This window comes from Argopecten irradians, chromosome 12, assembly GCF_041381155.1.
Source record: "Argopecten irradians isolate NY chromosome 12, Ai_NY, whole genome shotgun sequence".
Classification (NCBI taxonomy): Eukaryota; Metazoa; Mollusca; class Bivalvia; order Pectinida; family Pectinidae; genus Argopecten; species Argopecten irradians.
The window spans coordinates 16,131,217-16,155,220 of NC_091145.1; the positions used below are offsets into that span (position 1 = coordinate 16,131,217).

General features: G+C 35.7%; 1 protein-coding gene across 2 annotated transcripts in view; it reads right to left on the bottom strand.

Annotated features, from left to right (window-relative positions):
* Window positions 1-1,611: 1,611 nt before the first annotated feature.
* The window catches only part of LOC138336801 (metallophosphoesterase MPPED2-like), a 28,874-nt gene continuing 6,481 nt past the window's right edge, over window positions 1,612-24,004 (bottom strand). For both annotated transcript variants that reach the window (XM_069286369.1, XM_069286368.1), the window contains exons 2-6: window positions 6,229-6,544; window positions 5,221-5,452; window positions 4,750-4,871; window positions 4,360-4,470; window positions 1,612-2,424 (exon numbers count right to left, since the gene is read on the bottom strand). In XM_069286369.1, coding sequence (XP_069142470.1) covers window positions 2,204-2,424; window positions 4,360-4,470; window positions 4,750-4,871; window positions 5,221-5,452; window positions 6,229-6,544 — 1,002 coding nt within the window. In that variant the 3' untranslated portion in view covers window positions 1,612-2,203. The remainder of the gene's footprint in view (window positions 2,425-4,359; window positions 4,471-4,749; window positions 4,872-5,220; window positions 5,453-6,228; window positions 6,545-24,004) is intronic.

Below are 24,004 nucleotides of genomic sequence, written 5' to 3' on the forward strand. Positions count from 1 at the left end.
CCATTTTTTTTTTCAAAGTGATGAGTATGCTCTGTCGGTTGTGGAGTATCTTAAGGAGCTTTAAATGGGGTCACTTACTAAGTAGCTGGTGTTTCATAAACAACACTGACAAGTAATATTTTAAATTTTATTTTATTATACAACTTCTAACAGGAAAATGTATTGATGAGATTTCATATATTAAAAGTGCAAAGCTTTAATGCATTTATGTTCTTGTAAGTGATATAACATATTTATGAAGGAGTTTTGAATAAATTTGGATAAAAAAGGAAACACATGTATAACAATATCACAGACGGTATCACAGCATAGGAAAAACAGCGTCATTCCAAAGTAAAGTGAAATGCTAAATGTATTCTACAAGTATTCAGTGATTGTTTTTATAAATAAATATCAAATACTGCAATGAAGATAAAAAAAATAATTTCAGCAAAAATGCATATTTTGATTTTACAACCCACCTCTCATCTAACAGTTAATTAAACCTCCTCAGACCTTTGGTGTGAAGAGCCAACACGACAAAAAATTAGTATAATCACGAGAAATACATATAAAATTGTCAGTTGTTTGTTAACATAAACACAAATTAAATTACAAAATTCTTTGTTGGAATACAACAAAAACATTACGTTATCTAAAACCACATGACCTACTTTTTGGGGTTTTTTTCCCCTATAGGTTTCAATGTCTTAACAAAGGGCAATGTCAAGTGAAATAGCAGGATATAGATTGGACGGAACCCCACATTTGAAAATAAAAACAACTCTTGTAATATAAAATACATGTGTTTACAAAATGTAAAAAAAACCTCAACAGTAAAGAACTGAAGAACATCAGTATCAAATTCTTATTTATATATATTTTTAATTGATAAATTGGTCAAAGGTTCCCGATGTTGATGAGTCTGTCAATATTTACAATTGCCACTGTTTCTGTATCGATAAACTATATTGGGGAAAATCTGTTTATTTCCCAATAACTTTAGTGCAGAACGCGACCCGATTCGGTGCGTATGAATACCTGTGCGTAAACATTGGCGGACTTCCTTTGACATTCCACAAAATCACGTGCAATCTTTACAAATAGACAAACAATAAACACATTTTTTATGAATTATTGCTATTTGACATGAATAAAATAACTGAAATATGATAACTATTTTTTGTGACGTCATGGAAAAAAGGGCGGGATTAAGCTGTCAGTCAACGACGCGCTTTTTTGAATGGCTGTTGTGTATGGATCAACATGACGGCAGTATAATTTTGACGGCGAATAACACAGGTAAATGATTGTATCTGGAGTGTTCGTTGAATTTAATGTTTAAAGAAAATATTGTAAATATAAGGATTAACCTCTTACTTCGCTTAGTTTATGAGATGATAAACCCAATGGAGCAGTCGGTAAATTGTACGGCGTTTACGCAATTTACCTCGTGCTCCATTGGGTTTATCATCTCATAAACTAAGCAAAGTAAGAGATTAATCCTTAATTAATTCTGATCATACTCACACGGCAGGCATTTAATCAGAAACATATACTATATTGTTATATATTTAATTTACTGTGCACTGGGGCACCATAATGACTAGGTCATCTTTTTCTTTCCTTATTCTTTCCTTATACCTTAAAGTGATAACATTTTGAAAGTGAAACTTAGTCAATTGGATAATCTATATTATGCATACACTTCCCCTAGAATGACAAGAACTTGGAAAAACTTCAAGCGTGACACGTGCATTAAAAACTTCTTTTGGAATTGCAAAGACCATGTAAATCATGAAAATTGTACAACACACGATTATCTAAAAGCTAAAATAAAATTGTATGTATAATTTATGAAGGAATAATGCCTCTGGTAAATAAAAATTGGGCAGATAAAATCCATTTTTATTTTGAAAACTTTGTGTAGATGAATAAAAATGATGACGATATCTTGTGTTGAAAGGCGAGTAGCAATTCCAATCTTTAATTATTTAACACATTAGTGTGGAATGAACTTTTTACTAAATCTTTGATTTGGATAATTAGTAAAAATTATTCATTTCACAAAATAGGAAGATGTTATTTTGGAGATATTGCTTACTCTCTTTAAGTTTTTAAAAGTATTTAGACAGAAAAAAATATTGCATAACACTTTCAAATATAATGAGTTTGACTAGATATTAATAACTTATTGATTATTACCTGGAAAGAAACATGTTTATTAATCAAGTTTAAGTCTTGATGTGACAGCAGACATATCTCTCTCTCTACCCGAGGCGGTGTCCACTGAGACCTTTGGGTGTAGTATAGGGGCCTCGTCCTTTGTGTGGCCGTCCGGTAACGGGATGTCAAAGACAATAGCGGGATTAGTAGGTCTGTACTGGGTTGTACAGGTAGCTGCATTGATGAAAACTGTATCACCATCTGTAGACATTCCGTACCCTATCAAAAATAAATAAATTGAGTAACGTTTCAGTGAAGATAATTTCCTCAACTTACCAATCAGTGAGTACTTAAATAAATACATATACCATATAGCCGGTTTTTTTTGAGGACCAAATTTTCGCGATTTGATTTAAAAACGAGAAAATCATATTTAAGCGATTTTAAATGTTGCAATATAGATTTTAAAGGTAGATATCATTCAACCATTTCTCATTATTTCGCGGATCATATTTTCGCGATCATAGTAATGTACAGCGAAATCGCGAAAATATCATACACACGAAAATATATTCCAGCATTAAACTTGTTGTTCTGCATTTCTTATGGAAAATAAAACAAATGTAAACCACAAATTCCACAGTGTTGTTAACGACTTCAAATTTCTAAGTAATGCGATTAAACAGGTATTTTATATACGCTATTACCCAAGAAAAGATAATTGTATTTTTTTGTTACTTTTTAGACCTTATGAGTGAAGGTGCGGCTTTAAAATCGCCCACACAGTACAATATCCAGAAATTTTACAAGAGAGAACAATATGCTAACAATAGCAAACATACATTATACATATAAATGGTACACATACAAGTACAAAGAAAGCGGTGACAAAATATTACGAGAGAGAACAATATGCAATAAATGATAAAATAACAATAGTAAATCTACATTATACATATAAATGTTACACATAGAACTACAAAGAAAGCAATGAGTATAAAATAAATGTGGATAATAAGAACAAACAGGGATGTGGTCTGGGTGGGTAATGAAATGTTGATAGAATCGATTAATGGCGCCTGTGAAAATTTTTTCTGTCCGCTGAAATGAGTAGTGCGCAAACTCATAAACAAAGCGTGGTCACGTGAGCTGATAAGCCAATCAGAAGTAATCAAATATATACGCAGAGGCGGTAAATTTGAAACGACTACAAGGAGGCGGTAAATTTGAATCGTGTAAAAAATCGTCTATTGCATAGACTCTTTATTTTTCCACTTCTTCAAATAGTAGGCACTAACATCCCTAGTTTGTGCTTCCTACCACAAACTAACAAGCAGCAAGCTCTGTTCACTCAAGGAATTAACGCAACAAGGATATGGCGAATACTTGGCACATCTTAATGAAAAAAGATGGCCGATAAGTTTTATTATATGATCTTTCAATTAAAGTTTTCAATAAAATAAGGTTTTACAAAAAACTATGAGTGAAGGTGCGGCTTTAAAATCGCCACAAAGCTTCATATATATATAACCTATAACACAATATATGAAGCTGCCGCCACCCTTGGTAACGGTGAAAACGGGAAACTAAACGAGCGATATTAGCACCCGGAATCCCAACCAGATGAACCACATCGTTTTGAGAAGCCAAAATTACCCAAGAAAAGATAATTCTGTATTTTTTTGTTACTTTTTAGACCTGATCATGCACCTAAAACGGTAAATTAACTTCTGTAAAAGCAAATGGAGTTGTTCAAGACAATAAAATACTCAAATGTATGTGTATAATGGAGAGGTAAATTAACTTCTGTAAAAGCAAATGGAGTTGTTCAAGACAATAAAATACTCAAATGTATGTGTATAATGGAGAACGAGCTATTTTTTTTTATACATGTATATATTTCTGCACAAATTCAACACATATGGACGGTGTGCGGATCACAGAATAACAACTACTCCAACTAGAACTAGTTACTTTCCGCTATAAATAATTATCTCAATGCATGTTTTGGCTTATAAATTGTCTTTATGTAGCAAAAATATCAGGCGAATATCGAATATCTGTAAAAGAGGAAGAAATATCAAAATGGCAAATTATTTTCTACACAAGTGCTGTAAAACTTTACCTAGTAAACGCTCTACAAATACATATACCATTTCCGATAATATAGCACCAATCGTTTTATTGTCATATCCTTAATATCACGTTACCTACCTTCGTGGATATGTCCAAACACGTGGTATTTTGGTTTTACAACTTTCTGTACAACGTTCAGGAGCTCAACACATCCAACATGGTTTCCTCCCTTGGCTACATCTCCGTACCCTACGAGGAATCATAGAGAATTGTAACAGCAATCTGGCCATAAAACCTTTCAATGGTAGTCAAACTAGAAATCTATATGTTTAACAACAGTAATTGGAGCCAACTGTCAGTGATCAACAAGAGAAATATCGCCATAGTTACAACAGAAATGTCGTAAATCTTAAAAGACATTAATATTACTGGTTCCATAGCAGGATATTTACCAGATTTATAAAAACCTAGGATTGTAACTTAACATCGGCCTCCTTACAATCTAAATGACAATACAGAGATACTCACCAACAGGAGGGCCGTGTGTTATAAGTATGTCTGTATTTTTTGGTATGCTCTTCCATTTCTCTAGGAGAAGCTCTCCTCTACAGATATTAAAACCCCATCGTCCTGACGAATAGACTGGCTGCCTGAAAAAGAACGATGTGAAAAGGTCATAAACTGGCTACCTGAATGTGAACTATCACATGATCACATGAACAGATGCATAAACTGCTGCAGGCTGCCTGAAAATGAACGATCACATGTATAGATACATAAACTGGCTTCCTGAAAGTGAACGATGACTTGTGTACAGATTCATAAACCGCCTGCCAGCTTCAATTACATTAAATGACGTCTTGGCCCCAGACTCTAGTTACATGACGCCTGTCGCCAATCCTTACATTTAAATGACATTTGGCGCAAAAACTCTACCTTGCATGACGCCTTGCGCCGATCTTTACATCTAAACTATGATATAAAGGCGTATTTACTTACCATGGAGACCCGTATATATTTATCCCAAATAAACAGACCATAGAGTCTTCAAGGTAGATACAGTTCGTCAGTAATTCTTTTGTACATTTAACACCAAACTTATTCATCTCGTCTCTGTATGTTTGCATGGAACCAAACATAGGATCCAATGACTTTTTACTCATGATGACGTCATCAAATGAGATCTCGTGATTCCCAGCAATCACTATTTTGTGTTTATGCGACAACTGGCCTAGAAACAAAGAAACAAAGTTTATAAACTAGTGATGTCAGTTAAGATGTCTAGAAAATAAACCAATATAATAAGGCTAGTTATCTAGATTGTGAGAATAAGCATCTTTGACCAACTGATTTTTTCATAAAAGCTTTTGAATGTCAACAAATTGTCCTAGTATCATTATCATAGGGATGGTGATCAATACTCTTTGAATAATAGTTGTATCTGGTATGATTTTGCACCAGAGAAAACATAGCTGAATTTTTTAAGGAGATGGCTAAATCCTCCAAAGTTAGTAAGTGTTTTTAGTTATTCCAGACTATTTATTAGTAAATTACTATGTTTAGAATCAATGATGAAAATAGCTAATTTCAGATAAATAACTAACTGTTGTAATTGAGAATTATGACTACATATCATATTAAGCAATCTAGGCTAATATGCTTGATGCTCAACTTACTGAAAACCCACTTATTATCGCGGCGACCTAATTTCGCGTTTCCACGCCAAACGACATTTTCACGGCGACTTATTTTCGCGTTTCCATGCTTAACGACATTTTCACGGTGATATAATTTCGCGTTTCCATGCCTAACGACTTTTCACGGTGACATAATTTCGCGATTTACAGGTTATGATTGTAATTAATTTATTTTCGCGAATTATTAACGGTCACAAAATACGTGATAATAAATAAGTAGATTTACAGTAACTTGGCTGACAAAAATACATTAATAGTATTCGAAGATAATAAAACGTTGCAACAGTTCACAAACTTTTATTTTACCAACCTAAAAACTGATTGAACACGCTGACAGAGCTTGGTTGGCCCTTCATCGTGAAGTCGCCCGCGTGAAGTAGGACATCTCCCGGTGGGATAGAGTCAGGATCCTTGATTTCTACTTTAGAATGAGTGTCTGATATACACACAACTCTCACAGAGCCAGGGGTCACTGGGGTCATTGGATCCAGTCGTTCCTGAGGCGGTATATATTGATATTTACGTTTTACTTGTAAGCGTTCCCAGGCCTTGGTTGGAAATTTAGTATATTTGTCCACTGTGACCGGGAAGTCTTGGTCTGTATCTGCACATTCCTTTGACGCCATCTTTACAAATATAAACACAAAGATTTAAAAAATAACGTTTAAATGATTTTGAGTATAGGATTGATTGTCTCTAAATGACAACATCCTGCAGAGTTATACCTAATTATCTCTAGAGCTATACATGAAGCCAACGAATATTAAATAAATGTTATTTGTCTGATATGATATAGTGTTTGAAAGTTCTAATAAAGAAGTAGCTTTTCACAGCACTAGAGCAAATTTAAAATTATACACCAGTACAAAATTTTTTTCGATTCAAACATATTTTTTATTGTCAAAAATACAATAATGGATTAGGCAAAAGTTATCACAACTTAATAATGCCTTCTCCATAATACATGTATATACAATACTTTGACAGCATACAATCATATAATTATGTATATATACAGAAAATATTGAAGAAGAAATAGAAAAAAAAATCAAAATGAGTTTGTTGTTACAGACTTGACCTAAAATCTAGCACTATCTTTAATAAAGGTTTGTACCCATTGAAATATCATATGGTTTTCCATGTTGGACAAGTATGGAGCACCATAAAGCAAAAAATATTAATTGAAATATTACCATATTGTGAAACATTACGGAATAAAACATCCCTTTGCCTAGTATAAAGACTACATTCAAAAAAATAATGAGTTGCATTTTCACATTGATTACCACATGCGCATGATGGGTCGTTAATTATATTTACTCTGTACAAATCATAGTTCAGACTGCTACACGAATGTCGCAATCTTGTATGTAAAATATTAAACTTCCTTTTCCCAGTAAAATAATAAACGGGTAAAGAATTTACATCAGATTGTATCAATGTTTTGAAGGTACGAACGGATGGCTGCTCTCTGACATTGCTAGGCAAATCATTCCATAATCTAATAGAAGATGGCAAGAAAGATTCAAGTGAACATGACAAACGAACTTTCGGAATAACATAGTTTTCTCTATTTCTCATGTTGTAGGCGGATCGCTCTCCAACTTTAGGAGGAAGGATATTGGTCAGATAAGATGGGTTTAGGCTATTATGGAGTTTATACATTAGAATAAGTTTTTTATTTTTTCTTCTTTTTACTAGAGGTACAAGATTGGTTTCGAAATAGAGTGAGTCTTTACTTGAGAAGGATGGCATACCCGTTATGATTCTTGCCGCCTCAAGCTGCACTTGTTCGAGTTTGTTAACATCTCCCAGAGAGCAACCATCCCATACTTCGCACGCATATTCCAACACAGGCAACACAAATGCTTTATATATCCTTAATAAAGTTTTCCTATTGAGTAAAAATTTTAACTTACGTAATGCCGAAAGTTTTTTCATACACGATTTTTGAATTTCTGAAATGTGTAACGACCACTTAGCATCTGCACTAAATGTCACACCTAAGTGCCTATGACTGTCAACGCATCTTAAAATTTCATCACCAAAAGAAAGTTGCAACGGATGCAGGTTTTCAGAGTTGGATACTAGTAAAACGTCCGTTTTTTGAGGATTAAATTTAGTGAGCCAATCTAGAGACCATCTGTTTAATCTATCTAAATCTCTATTAAGATTTAATTCAATATCGTGAACAGAGGATGAAGAATACTTCAAAGAAGTGTCATAAGCAAATAGACGTGATACACTATCTAAATTGTCAACTATATCATTAATATATATTAAAAACAAAAGAGGCCCTAACACACTTCCTTGTGGGACTCCAGCATTGGTGCAACCTGTACTGGAATATTCGTTTTTAACAATTACCTGTTGTTGTCTACCTGATATATAACTTTTCATCCAATTAAGCAAATTACCTTTTATGCCATGCGCATTCAATTTAAATAGCAGACCCTTATGCCATACTCGATCGAATGCCTTGGAGATATCACAAAATATAAGACATGCATGTTTCTTTTGTTCAAGTGAACAACAGATAGTATTATACATTTCTATTAATTGATGAACCGTTGAATGGTTCATCATAAAACCAGACTGTTTTTCATAAAACAATGAATTTTCAAAAAAGAAATTGTAAATATGTTTGAACATAACTCTTTCAAAAACTTTACCTAGACAAGATAGCAACGTTATAGGTCTATAATTGGATACCAAATGCCTATCCCCTTTTTTGAATAGGGGTAGAATAATACCTTTTTTCCAAGTTTCTGGAAAAATATTAAGATTTAATGACATATTAAATAGAAGAGCCAATGGCTTACACACAGTATTTGCAGTATATTTTAACATATGGTGACTAATATTATCATGACAGATGCTTTACCTAATTTAAGAATTTTTAAAATATCACAAATTTCATTACTGGTTACCACATCAGATTCAAGCACAGATTCTGTACGAGATTCAAAAATAGGCAGAGGTTTATTTCTGTCATCTATCGTGGAAATAGAACAAAAGTATTTATTGAGAATGTTTGCCTTTTCAGAATCACCTATTTCTACATTTCCCGTATCATCGTTTAATAAAGGTGGTATAGCTTCTGTTGACTGTTTGTTCGACTGTTTAAAAATTTTCATAAAAAAAACTTCTTAAAAATCATGTGGTCGTTATAATAACTGCATTGTGTAGCCTATCTACTTTTTTCCTTGGTATATATTTTCTTTATACATTCTTTAGCAAATAACAAAAACTGTTCGGTAAATTTAACGCTCGCAATATCAATTGACGTGTAATTAGAAAAATATGTTTCCCAGTCAAAAGAATTTATTAATATATTTAATTTTTCAAAATTTGCATGTTTGTATGACCAAACTTCACGAATATAGGTTCGTGAAAGGCTAATAGGCGTAGATAAAAATACGACACATGCGTCATGGTCGCTGATATCACGATCAACTGAAATTACATGTGAATCTATACATTTCGAAATATCACTTAACAAAATAGGATCGAGTAAACTGTGTCTTGTGGCCCCATTCCTGGTCGGTTCATTTATAACATTGCTTAAGTCAAGCTCCAACATAATTTGCTTTAAAATGTGATTATTTGATAGAGTTAACATATCAATATTAATGTCACCAACAATAATAACATTTGGTGTACTTTCTAAAGCTTTTTCAATTGAATATTTAAAATTCTCCCAAAAAGGATGACGTGAGTTATCGGGTCTATAAACAGTACAGATTAAAAAAATTTGACGTGCTATTTCCACCTGAATCCAGATTACTTCTCCGCCTTGAAATTCTAAATCATCTCTCCGTATGCATTTTAAGAAGTCAGAGTAGTAGACTAAAATTCCACCCCCAGCAAAATTTCTATCTTTCCTAAATGGCTCCATGAATCCCGATAGGGTTAAATCAGATGAAGGCACCCGATCATCTAAGTGTGTTTCTGTAAAGCAAACAATGTTATAAACTCATCACAAATATTTTCTATGTATTCTAATTTGTTCCTTATGCTTCGTGTATTCAGGTGGAATATAGACAATTCATTTTCAGTTGGACCTGGATTTTTTTCTACATCCATGTCTAAAAAGAGTAATAGTAATAAAATATGACAAAAATTAATATTCTTAAAATGTGATTGTAAGCACATAAGTATTACAGATGCCAAACTATTATGATTAATATTGCTATAATCAGGCTGCATACGATCAAGTTGTAATGTATAGAATAGTTTACACTCCCTTTACAACATTCCTCTGTAACATGAAACTAAAATCCCACACCCCTTATTTCTCTTCCGTCCATATCCTAAACACTGACCACTAGTCTCCCTCCAGGCACTTAGTAAGAAGGTTATTGATAACAAAACTATAGCATCGTCTGATTGTGGTGGAAATTCCCAAAGTATGTGCAAATTTTGCTACTTGGATACTGATAGTACACAAAATTTATAAGTATTTATAAATTGGAGAGAACAATTGAAGCAACCAGGGAGTCATTTGACTGAAAAGCTAATTAGTTTTCGTTTATAAGAGTGATATTTAATGGTATAGCCTTACAGTATATCAATACATTTCAATAAATGTATTTACTTACTTTTTTCTATTATAGAGGCTGTAAGAAAAAAACCAGAATGGCATCTAATGCAACATATGCTGAAATTCACACCATCATAAAAGCCTGGCTTTGCACTTTTGGAGATAGAGAGGGAGGAAGCAAAGAAAGATAAAACCAAGAAGCTGGCCACTATATACAATAGTAGAGGCTGTCCAAGAAAGTGGAGATCCAGATTAAATTAAACGTGTAAAATAGTTCTCTTTGTGTCATTGACTGGAATTCCTTTGGATACATACCTGTGAGCGCAAGTTATACAAGCTTATTTGGTGTTATGTCTTTTTATGTCCAGAAGAGTTATAGTAAACTGTTGTGAATACACAAACGATTAACCAGATTTGGGAAATACCACAAAATGTTTGATCCTTAAAACACAACTGTCATGTTCTTTAATAATTAGAATGTTCTTTTTATTTTAAATATATTTTTTATTGTTTTTGAAGAAAGAAAATACACTACAATGTTATTCCATATCAATAGTTGCATTTTTCTTTGTTGACATTTTGATAATTTAATAATAACTGGTTATTTCATCATTTAATTACAATTAATATGGATTTAAACTTTGGAATCATGATTTTTAATATATCTTGTTAGGAAATATGTGTATATGGAAGAATTGGATCTTTTTAAAAAAGTCTATATTGACCAATAGAAAACCTGTTCAGCTCATATGGAATATGAATAGGTGTTTAAACAGATACCATTAAATTTTATTGCATTCATGTGAGAGATATTTACTAGGCTTAAAATTAACCAAAGCTTATATTTAGCATCGACCCAATGGATCAGACAAATCAACATCAGACCAACATTGGGCCAACAGGTAACATGGATACTGGGCCAATGTTGGGCCAATATAAATGCTAACATCTACATCGGCCCAATGTTGGCCTAACATTCAAGAGCCGACATGCCAATATTGGTCCGATACTGAAACGACACACTGGGCCGACACTTGGTCGATTTGCAAATCAACAGCGGGCCAATGTAACTGCCAGCATTAAGCCAATATTGGGCCAACATTGGCATGCTTTCTGGGATACAGGTATATAGTTGTGAAATAATTGCACCTAAATATATTTAATAGTCAATCTGATTAAAATACAGATCCTTGTTATCCAAGGACGTATATGTAAATCCTTGTTGTTATCACTACGTTTGATAAGAGGATCTGAGAAAATCCCATTAGGGGTCATGTCCAGGTGACCTTTGGAAATGGCCAAATTTTAGTGATTTTTTTCAATATGTCTAGAGAACTTGTGTGGGCCGTTCTAACTTTCATGGGATTCTTATAGTTTTAACGTAGATTTGTCTGCAGGATACGTTATGGCTCTTAAAACAAGGACGAGTTTTTAAAAGAGGTTGTAATGGTTTGGTGTCTTGTTTTACAAACATGTCAAGTGTAATTTTTTATTAACATCGTCAGTACTTCTATAATAGTTGTTCGGTTCGCAGTTGAGTATGATTATCATATATGGGTGTACATTGTAGATTAATTGTACCTCGATACACGTGTTGTAAGAACAGGGTCGCATAGTATGCTCATGCTATATATTGTATATTTTTATATCTATGTTGTATTGATTAATGTGTCTAGTTTCTAGTCATCCCTCATGCAGACTACAAGGGCCTTCTTGACTGCACGTTAACGGATCTGCTCGCACACCCTGGACTATATCTCACAGTGAGAATAATGTGTAGGCAAGCTCAGCCGCGATAACGATTTTTTGTAAATGTTAGCTTTAATTCATGAAAATTCAAAGGTGAAATGTTTTGAATTGGATGTGAAAGATCATGCTTTCAGACACATAAAATGACCAAGTTCAAGGTCATAAGATTCAAAATGGCGGAGATATAGGACATCGAAAATCGAATTTTTAGTTTATATTTGTCCTTGCCCGAGACGTTTCAAGCGCCTTTAAACCTGTATGTACAGTGTTGATTTCTCATACCTATGTTGTATGAACTTTTGTCTTCAAAAGTTATTTATTTTTAAGGGGTTAAATAGAAAAATGGCGAAAATATAGCTCTCCAAATATGGCAATTTGTTTCATTTTCTTATTTTTGTCCGTTATTTGTGAGCTCGTAGGGCCTTTATCGTCTCATGTAGGGTGTTGATTTTTTGTAAATGTTAGCTTTAGCCTATTGTCTGTATAGGTTTTTAATTTCAAACACATGAATTTGAAAATAGCGGAAATATAGACCTCCGAATATGGCGTTTCGTTCATTTTTTAACGTAAATTTTAGCGTAATTCATGAAAATTCAAAGGTGAAATGTTTTGAATTGGATGTGAAAGATCATGCTTTCAGACACATAAAATGACCAAGTTCAAGGTCATAAGATTCAAAATGGCGGAGATATAGGACATCGAAAATCGAATTTTTAGTTTATATTTGTCCTTGCCCGAGACGTTTCAGCGCCTTTAAACCTGTATGTACAGTGTTGATTTCTCATACCTATGTTGTATGAACTTTTGTCTTCAAAAGTTAATTATTTTTAAGGGGTTATATAGAAAAATGGCGGAAATATACCTCTCCAAATATGGCAATTTGTTTCATTTTCTTATTTTTTTCCGTTATTTGTGAGCTCGTAGGGCCTTTATCATCTCATGTAGAGTGTTGAGTTTTTGTTAATGTTAGCTTTAGCCTATTGTCTGTACAGGTTTTTAATTTCAAAGACATGAATTTAAAAATGGCGGAAATATAGACCTCCGAATATGGCGTTTCGTTCATTTTTTAACGTAAATTTTAGGGTAATTCATGAAAATTCAAAGGTGAAATGTTTTGAATTGGATGTGAAAGATCATGCTTTCAGACACATAAAATGACCAAGTTCAAGGTCATAAGATTCAAAATGGCGGAGATATAGGACATCGAAAATCGAAATTTTAGTTTTTATTTGTCCTTGCACGAGACGTTTCAGCGCCTTTAAACCTGTATGCATGTAGTAGGGTCATATTTTATGTGAATTTATGTAATAAATAAAAGTGGTATAAAAGTGTATTTGAAAGATGTTTCAATATTTGCAAATATATAATTTGCAGTGAATAATGATATTAGTATGTATCTATGCCGTGCCGTGTTTTACTCGCGTGAGTAATATACGTGTGAGTAATATAGAAATGTAAAGTTTGTCCTTGAAAGTTATTCGCGTGATTCGGTGTTGAATGAATGATATATGATTTGAGAGTTGAATATTCTAATTGTGTTTTATTACATTTACAGAATGTTTTTAAAATGGAATAAACATACATCATAAAGGAATCTGAACCCAGCGGGTTTGTCATTTATTTTAACATTTTAACAAATTCCATCCGCTACATGTACAATGTTGATTTTTCATACCTATGTTGTATAAACTTTTGTCTTCAAAAGTTATGGATTTTAAAGGGGTTTTATAGAAAAATGGCGGAAATATAGCTCTTCAAATATGTCAATTTGTTCCATTTCCTTATTTTTTTCCGTAATTTGTGAGATCGTAGAGCCTTTATCATTTAATTTAGGGTGTTGATTTTATGTGAATGTAGACATTGGCATATTGCCTGTTCAGGGTTATAATTTCAAAATCACGAATTAGAAAATGACCGAAATATAGCCCTATGAATATGCCGTTTCGTTCACTTTTTTAACGTAAATTTTACCGTAATTTAAGAAATTTCAAGGGAAAAGTTTTGAATCGAATGTGAAAGGGCACGCTCTCAGACACATATATTGACCAATTTCAATGTCATATGATTCAAAATGGCGGAGGTATAGAACATGAATTGTCCTTTCAGCGATTTTGTACAGTAATTGAGATTACATGATGTCACCAAAGGGAGATAATCCTCTAATACAAAAACTCGTACGAGTTATTCCGCATTGGTCCAAGATCTTTATAAGAAATGGAGAATTTTTGCACTTTAAAAAAACCTGAAATTCTAATGTGTTTACCTATTCATTATCAAAATTGATATTTTGAACCTAAATCTCAATCTGAATTTCCAAATTTATATCACGGTTATCAAGGAATAATTACCTGTCAGAAAACATTTTTAATTTTGAAATTCATAATTAGCCAGCCAATCAGCGGCTGGGTTAAAATTCTGTCCTGGGCTCAATCTTCGGTACACAAGGGCCGTTTCGAATGTATTTTTACATTTAGTTTTCAATACTTTTCGGGATGTTTTAAGTGCTACTGTAATAGGGAGGGTTTTCCACAAGAGACCAGGAGGGGCGATCCGACTGTATCTCCCGTTATATGTATAAGTCCCAAATCGTGATCGTATAGTATTTTTAGTATACAACAGAGTCCACAGTCGTCACAAATCCTCTACGGATCCTGTTTCCTCCACAGGTTACAGGCCTGTATCTCAACAGGTTCGATCTCTAGGATGTAGCGGAAGCACTGACACTAATCCAATAACTCAACTAGGTAAATACAGGTACAAATAACAACCTATAGAGGTAGGCATGGCTGGTTAGCCGCTTGCTTAAGCCCCAATGATATTATTGGTGATAGATGATTGTTATTTATTATATAAAAGACAAGTAGATTAAGTATTACATAGATAGACCATAGAAGTGTAGTATATTTAAAGGTCAGTTAACGCGGGATTGTTTACTCATGTTTGCAGCCAGAGTTAGGTTGTTGTTTTAAGGCATGGCCAAACTAGGTGACCGAAATATCAGTAAATTGTTACGGTACCTACTTAGTAGCGACTACGTGGGATGTTCTGGAAAGCATGACAGGACATCGCACGGTCTATGCACGTGTTAAACTAGGTGACCAACTTATTAGTTAATTGTTACCGAATAGGTATGGGTATGGTAGGGACTACGTGGAATGTTCTGGAAGGAATGACAGGACATCACGTAGTCCACACACCTGTTTAACTGCGCAGTATAGTTTGTGCAAAATGTGCATATTACAGGGCGGTTCTGTCCAGCCTCAACCAAGTCCAGTCAGAAAAATCAAAACATTTCTATTTTGTTAAGCCTGCATCAGGCGCCGGTAAGGCTGTATTCTGAATTAAAATTAGTAAATTTTGACAGTTTATGATGAGCTGGGTAACCTTTGGGGCAAGCATTGTCCCAACGGCACGTGTACCAGTCACGTACCCAATCATTATAAATAGAGGGCCGCAATAGGCCCCAGTCAGACTGAAACCAGGACGGAGACTGAAACTGACTGAAATTAGACGGACATCAGACGGGAATAAGACTGAACTGGGTATTGGATTTCATCATTTAATTACCAATTAATATGGTTTAAACTTTGAATTGAGGAATATATCTTGTTAGGAAATATGTGTATATGGAAGAATTGGATCTTTTTTTAAAAGTCTATATTGACCAATAGAAATCAATGTATATCAAATGTTGAAATAACCTATTCAGCTCATATGGAATATGAATAGGTGTTTAAACAGATACCATGCAATTTTATGGCATTCATGTGAGAGATATTTACTAGGCTTAAAATTAACCAAAGCTTATATTTAGCATTGTAACCCTATAGAGGTAGGCAGGCTGGTAGCCTTGCTTAAGCCCCAATGATATTATTGGTGATAGATGATTGTAACCCTATAGATGAGAGGATAGACAGGCTAGGCTTTGAAAATATTCCCGCTAGGTAAACAGGAAGTGGGGTACCTGTTGAACCTTGACAGAAGTTGTTATGTTAGCCGTGTATAATTGTGGATCGCGGGGCTGAGTTAAATTATAGTGTATTTTATATAAAAGTACAAGTATTAGTTGTTTAATAACAACCATGTATATATTTATTAGGCTGTGTTTAATTTCATAGTGCATTATTGTGGTGTACATAGTGTTGCTTAGACCTAGTATTGATGTGTAGTATATTTAAAGGTCAGTAACGCGGGATTGTTTACTCATGTTTGCAGCCAGAGTTAGGTTGTTGTTTTAAGGCATGACCAAACTAGGTGACCGAAATATCAGTAAATTGTTACGGTACCTACTTAGTAGCGACTACGTGGGATGTTCTGGAAAGCATGACAGGACGTCGCACGGTCTATGCACGTGTTAAACTAGGTGACCAATTTATTAGTTAATTGTTACCGAATAGGTATGGGTATGGTAGGGACTACGTGGAATGTTCTGGAAGGAATGACAGGACATCACGTGGTCCACACACCTGTTTAACTGCGCAGTATAGTTTGTGCAAAATGTGCATATTACAGGCGGTTCTGTCCAGCCTCAACCAAGTCCAGTCAGAAAATCAAAACATTTCTATTTTGTTAAGCCTGCATCAGGCGCCGGTAAGGCTGTATTCTGAATTAAAATTAGTAAATTTTGACAGTTTATGATGAGCTGGGTAACCTTTGGGGCAAGCATTGTCCCAACGGCACGTGTACCAGTCACGTACCCAATCATTATAAATAGAGGGCCGCAATAGGCCCCAGTCAGACTGAAACCAGACGGAGACTGAAACTAGACTGAAATTAGACGGACATCAGACGGGAATAAGAACTGAGACTGGGTACTTTCCGCCTCAACATACACCTACGTCACCGCCTCCTCTAGGGCCACCTTTGGAGAGAGAGAGAGAAAGTGAGAACTCTTGTCTACACTTTGAATAAAAGCCGTCAACAAGCTTCTACCCTACTCCTTGTCGTCATTTCGACCAACACAGCCATCCATTAGGACACAAGGTGGGGTAAGGGCTAATGTTATTTGGTGCTGCAGAATGACCAACTCTTCAATATAAAGAAGAAAAGAAAGAACCTGAAGACGAAGAAACAGACGGCTAAAGGTAAGCGAGGAACTTTCTCTACTTTGATTAGTACCATCTAGTAGCTGACCATTTTTTAATGTTGTATTAGTATTTTTAGTGGTATAATTTTGGTTAGTTAGAAACCAGGTACTGTCAGTAGTATACATATATTTTTGGCAATAGTTAAAAAAAAAAAGTGTCTCCTCAATTTAGATTGAATGGCCCAATTGACTTGTAAATGACATATAGACATGTTTTAGATGTAGAAATGGCCCAATTAAACTGGCCTGGCAGGTATAACACAGACAGAACAAAATCAAAATATAGCCCCCAGATCAGAAATATTGCTCAGGACGATAGTGAGGTAGTGTTTCAAAACATGGCACAACATATTTTAAGAACTTCTCTGCAGCTATGACAGCACAGGGAGTTTTCCAGGTCGTTAGGACCATTTGAGGGTGACCCCACTAAATTCAAGACCTGGATAAAAGAAATAGAAAAAATACGCGAAATTAGTAGGGCTAGATGACAAGGCAATCCCTAAAATAGCGTATCAAACAAGTGTAGGTTCAGTAGGGATTTTATCGGTACGATATTTAGTAGCGACTACGTGGGATGTTATTTAGACGATGACAGGACTCGCACAAAGATTATCTGTCTTAAACTATGACCAATTTATTAGTTAATTGTTACCAAAGGTACAATGGTAGATTACGTGGAATGTTCTGGAAGGAATGACAGGACATCACGTAGTCCACACACCTGTTAACTGCGCCTAAATACGCATATAGTTTGTGCAAAATGTGCATATACAAAGGCGGTATTCTGAACGACTCCTGCAAGTAGCAGAAGACGCGTATCCATTGTCAGAAGGAAAAAAATTTCTATTGTTCAAAGACAATTATCAGGCGCCTTTTGTATGGGTTGTATTTCTGAATTTAAGATGAAGGTTTGCAGCGAGAGACCCAGACACATTAGAAGCATTGCGGTACATATAGCTATGCGCGAACACAAACATTAGGAAAAGGGCCGCAAATCTAAGACAAGACATGAATAATGACAATGAACACTAGGTCTTAAGGCCAACGGACATCAGGAACATGTATATGACCCTCAGGTAGCCCCTACGCAAGACACATACTTTAACCTTAGACATAACGAAACTAACACGAGGCGAGAAGTACCAATGGACATTTAGACCACACAGACAGAGACAGCTTGTTACACTTTAATTTTAAAAAAAAAAAATGTACCAAATCCTTGTCGATTGACAACACAGCCATCCATAGGACGAAAGGACTAATAACAGTTATCAGTTTAGACATTGACATTACCCAGTTTTAGAAAACAAAGAGTCTAGGGAAACACAGAGACAGAAACCCTTAATAGAGCCCCTAAAATATTATTCAGACAATAATTTATATCATAACCAGATCATAACCAAACTCAAATAATAGGTCGTATAGTACATTGGTATACAGAGTGCAACCTCAGAACCCCCCACAAGTGCAGTCATTAGGTCCGAAATAAACAAAGCTATCACAATTCAGATGTGGGAGAACAATGTAATGAAGAAGGTCACATAAGAAGGAACTCCCCAATTGGGCCGTGTAGGCCGTTAAACTGTGGACCTCGCTGAGTTCATAAGGAAACCGATGGGGCGAGGTTTGAAAAGATAAAAAAGAAGCAGTTGTCTATGGGAAAATAGAAAATCGGGTAACCCAATAGGTTATATTAGGCTGTGGTAAACAAAAATTAAGAGTGCAAATTGGGGTGGGTATATAGTGTGCTAATAATTTTTAGACCTAATTGATGTGTAGACATATTTAAAGGTCAGTAAGAGGATTTTTAACTCATGTTTGCAGCCATGAAGTTTAGGTTGTTGACTAAGGAAAAGAAAACTATGTCCGAACCGTCAGTAAATTACACGCTCAACCTATAGTTAGCAGAATATGGGATGTTCTGGAAAATAAGGACATTCGCACGGCTTAAGAAATAAATTTTTTATTTTGTTAAGCCTGCATCAGGCGCCGGTAAGGCTGTATTCTGAATTAAAATTAGTAAATTTTGACAGTTTTATGATGAGCTGGGTAACGCTCTTTGGGGCAAGCATTGTCCCAACGGCACGTGTACCAGTCATGTACCCAATCATTATAAATAGAGGGCCGCAATAGGCCCCAGTCAGACTGAAAACCAGACGGAGACTGAAAACTAGACTGAAATTAGGACGGACATCAGACGGGAATAAGACTGAGACTGGGTACTTCCGCCTCACATACACCTACGTCACCGCCTCCTCTAGGGCCACCTTTGAGAGAGAGAGAGAAAGTGAGAACTCTTGTCTACACTTTGAATAAAAGCCGTCAACAAGCTTCTACCCTACTCCTTGTCGTCATTTCGACCAACACAGCCATCCATAGGACGACAAGGTGGGGTAAGGGCTAATGTTATTTGGTGCTGCATGACCAGGCTCTTCAATATAAAGAAGAAAAGAAAGAACCTGAAGACGAAGAAACAGACGGCTAAAGGTAAGCGAACTTTCTCTACTTTGATTAGTACCTCTAGTAGCTGACCATTTTTAATGTTGTATTAGGTATTTAGTGGTATAATTTGGTTAGTTAGAAACCAGGTACTGTCAGTATACATATTTTTGGCAATATTTAAAAAAAAAATGTCTCTCAATTTAGATGTAGACATGGCCCAATTAACTGAGCGTATGGCAGGTCTAACACAGACAGAACAAAATCAAATTATGCCCCCAGATCAGAATATGCTCAGGACGATAGTGAGGTAGTGTTCAGAAACATGGCACAACATTTTAAGAACTTCTCTGCAGCTATGACAGCACAGGGAGTTTTCCAGGTCGTTAGGTCATTTGAGGGTGACCCACTAAATTCAAGACCTGGATAAAAGAAATAGAAAAATACGCGAAATTAGTAGGGCTAGATGACAAGGAAATCCCTAAAATAGCGTATCAAACAAGTGTAGGTTCAGTAGGGGATTTTATCAAACGATATTTAGACGATTTAGAGGGAGATCTGTCTTGGGAGGACCTTAAGAAACTCCTCAAACAAAGATTCGCTGACATAACAGCTTCGCATCAAGCTATGGCCTTATTACGTAAAACGATACAGAAACAGGACGAAAGCGTCCAGATATACGCTGAACGACTCCTGCAAGTAGCAGAAGACGCGTATCCTGATGCCCAGGAATGTGAAAAGGGCATTGTTCAAAGACAATTAGTTAACGCCTTTTGTGATGGGTTGCATTTTGACTATATTAAGATGAAGGTTATGCGCGAGGACCCAGACACATTAGAGAGGGCGGTACATATAGCTATGCGCGAACAGAACCTTAGGAAAAGGTTCAATCTAAGACAAGACATGAATAATGATAATGACATGGTCTTAAGGCCAAGACAGGAACATGTATATGACCCTCAGGTAGCCCCCTACGCAAGACACACACTTTAACCTTAGACATAACGAAACTAACACGAGGCGAGAAGTACCAATGGACATTGACCACACCAGACAGAGACAGTGTTATAAATGTAAACAAAACAATATCATAAGACATAGACCACGCACAGTACAAGACAGAAATAGTTTTAGGGAAACACAGCGACAGACACCCCTTAATAGAGCCCCTAGAAATAGGTATTCAGACAATAGCAGATATCATAACCAAACTCAAAATAGGTCGTATAGTACAGGTAACAGAGTGCAACCTCAGAACCCCCCACAAGTGCAGTCATTAGGTCGAAATAAACAAAGATCAAAATTAAGATGTTTTCAATGTAATGAAGAAGGTCACATAAGAAAGAACTGTCCCCAATTAAATAGAAAAGGAAGGCCGTTAAACTAAAGACCTCGCTTCATAAGGAAACCGATGGGGCGAGGTTAAAAAGAAATAAGAAGCATGTGTCTAAGAAAATAGAAATATCGGGTAACCCAAGTACAACTGTGATAAAAATAGGTAAACAAAAATTAAGAGCTCTCTTAGACACAGGTGCTGAGGTTTCCATAATCAGCAATAGGATTTTTAAGATGTTACCGAATAAACCACGACTAAGAAAAGAAAGCATGACTCTCCAATCCGTCAGCAGTACACCGCTCAAGGTAATAGGTTCAGCAGACATTTCATTTCAAATAAGACATTTGACCTTAAGACATAAATTTTATGTTGTTGATGGCATGAACAGAAACTGCATCCTTGGTTTAGATTTTCTTAAACAAAATGGCGTTAGAATATATTTTGACCTTGCATGTATGCGTATAGGTAAGACCTATGTTCAATTAGAGGAAGACATACATATTGCCTCAATAATAAGGACCACCCACAAGACATTGTTAAGACCGCAAACGGCAACGATATGTCAGGTAAGACTCCCAAGAACTTTTAAGATACCAGGATCAAAGCTCTTAGAGATATCACCAAATGACACTTGTATATATGATGAACCTGGTTTGACCTTACAAAACGGTGTAACAAAGGTCACGAACCCTCGCAAGATACCTATCTTGATACTTAACCAAACAAACAGGACGATTAACCTAAAACGAGGAAGTGTAGTAGGCAAAGCACAGGCCTTAGAAGACAAAGACATTTCAAGTATAACTGCGACAAAAGACGATGACAAAGACGAAGAAAACTATAAGGAGGTAGATGTACCAGACGAGTACAGTGCTGAGACACTAAAGATATTAAGAAGAAACAAGGATCTATTCGCCAAAAAGGATTCTCAGCTTGGACATACAAAGACAGTTAAGATGCATATAGAAACAGGAGATCACAAACCAATTAAGAACCGACCTTACAGGACACCCCTGAAGAAACGTCAAGTAGTGGACGAAGCCATTGACGAGATGTTAAAAGGCAAAGGTCATAGATAGGTCTAGAAGTCCCTGGAGTTTTGGCTTAGTGGTAGTTGATAAGAAAGATGGAAGTAAGAGAATGTGTGTAGATTTTAGGAGTTTAAATAAGATCGTTACCCCGATGTCAGTACCTCTTCCTTTGATAGATGACATTTTGACCCTCCTAGGACACTCAAAACATTTCACTACATTAGATTTGAAAAGTGGATATTGGCAAGTAGAACTCGACGAGGAAAGTAAACAAAAGACAGCTTTTGCCTGTCACAAAGGACTATTCCAGTTCAACAGAATGCCTTTCGGACTAAGTAACGCCCCTGCTGTCTTCCAAGAACTGATGAATATTGTCTTACAAGGATGCGAACAATTCGCCACGGCTTACCTTGATGATGTCATAATTTACAGTAGGACAGCCGAAGAACACCTGAAACACTTACAGATAGTCTTCAACAAATTAAGACAACATGGACTCAAACTAAAGCTTAAGAAATTCACTTTCTTCAAGAAAGAGACGGAATATCTTGGCTTTATGATTACGGACAAAGGTGTAAAGCCTGACCAAAAGAAAGTTGAAGCTATTAGGGCCTTACCAACCCCTACTTGCGTAAGAGATGTAAGAGCATTCATTGGAATGTGCGGTTACTACAGGAAGCACATCCCCAACTTCTCAAAAATAGCGGAATGTCTTACAGAACTAACCAAGAAGTATGCTAGGTTCAAATGGACTGAGGAATGTCAGAAGTCATTTGACTATCTTAAAGAAAGTCTTACAGTAGTCCCTCTACTAGCATACCCAGACCCCAAACCTACCATATGTGCTTTATACAGATGCATCAGACACATGCATAGGAGCTTGTCTTACACAGAAGACAAAGGAAGGTGAAGAAATGCCACTTTATTACTTGTCACATAAGCTTAGCCCAACACAGCGTAGGTGGTCTGTGATAGAGAAGGAAGCTTTTGCTGTGGTATATGCTCTTCAGAAGCTTGATAACTACTTACACAACAGTTCCTTTGTAATAAGAACAGACCATCGCCCACTTTCTTACATATTCTCAGACAAGAAGACATTGAATAAGAAACTCTCCTTATGGTCCCTTACTGTAGCATCCTATAATTGTAAGGTAGAATATATTGAAGGTAGATTTAATTGTTGCGCGGACTTACTATCGCGACTACCAACAGATACAGCGGAAGAAGCTGAGGATAAGCAAGGAGAAACCCAGGAAACTACAGACATTCATGATGTCTTGGACGTAGATGACAGAGCCTTAGAGATTGGAGCTCTCAACTCTAACAAGTTTAAGCCAAGAGACTTTGTCAGTAGTACAGTTGATACTCCAGACGATATTGTTAAACCTCATATGGATCTCCCTAAAGACATAGACATAAGAAAAACTCAAGACAATGACGAAGACATATCAAAGCTGAGACTTAGACTTTGTAATGGACAAGCAACCAAGAGTGAGGAGGAGCGCTTCTTGGTTGTAGATAACTTAGTGTATTATCTGTCAAACGCGGAATCAGATGACCCGGTCTTGAGACTTTACATTCCGAAGGAACTTGAAGGAATGGTGATAAGACAGTATCATGATTTCCTAGGTCATATGGCAGTTGACAAAACATATGACGTAATAAGAAAGAAGTATTTATTTTCCTTTGTTATACAAGAAGGTTCACCAACACATTGAAAAGTGTGTGACTTGTCAGACAAGAAGTCACAGTAACCCTCATCCTCCTCTTCAAGACAGCCAGATACCCCCATACCCTTTTGCTAAGGTAGCAATGGATTTGTCAGGCCCTTACCCCCAGACATTATCAGGAAACAAATACATCGTGTCGTTCATAGATGTTTACTCTGGCTTTCCGGAAGCA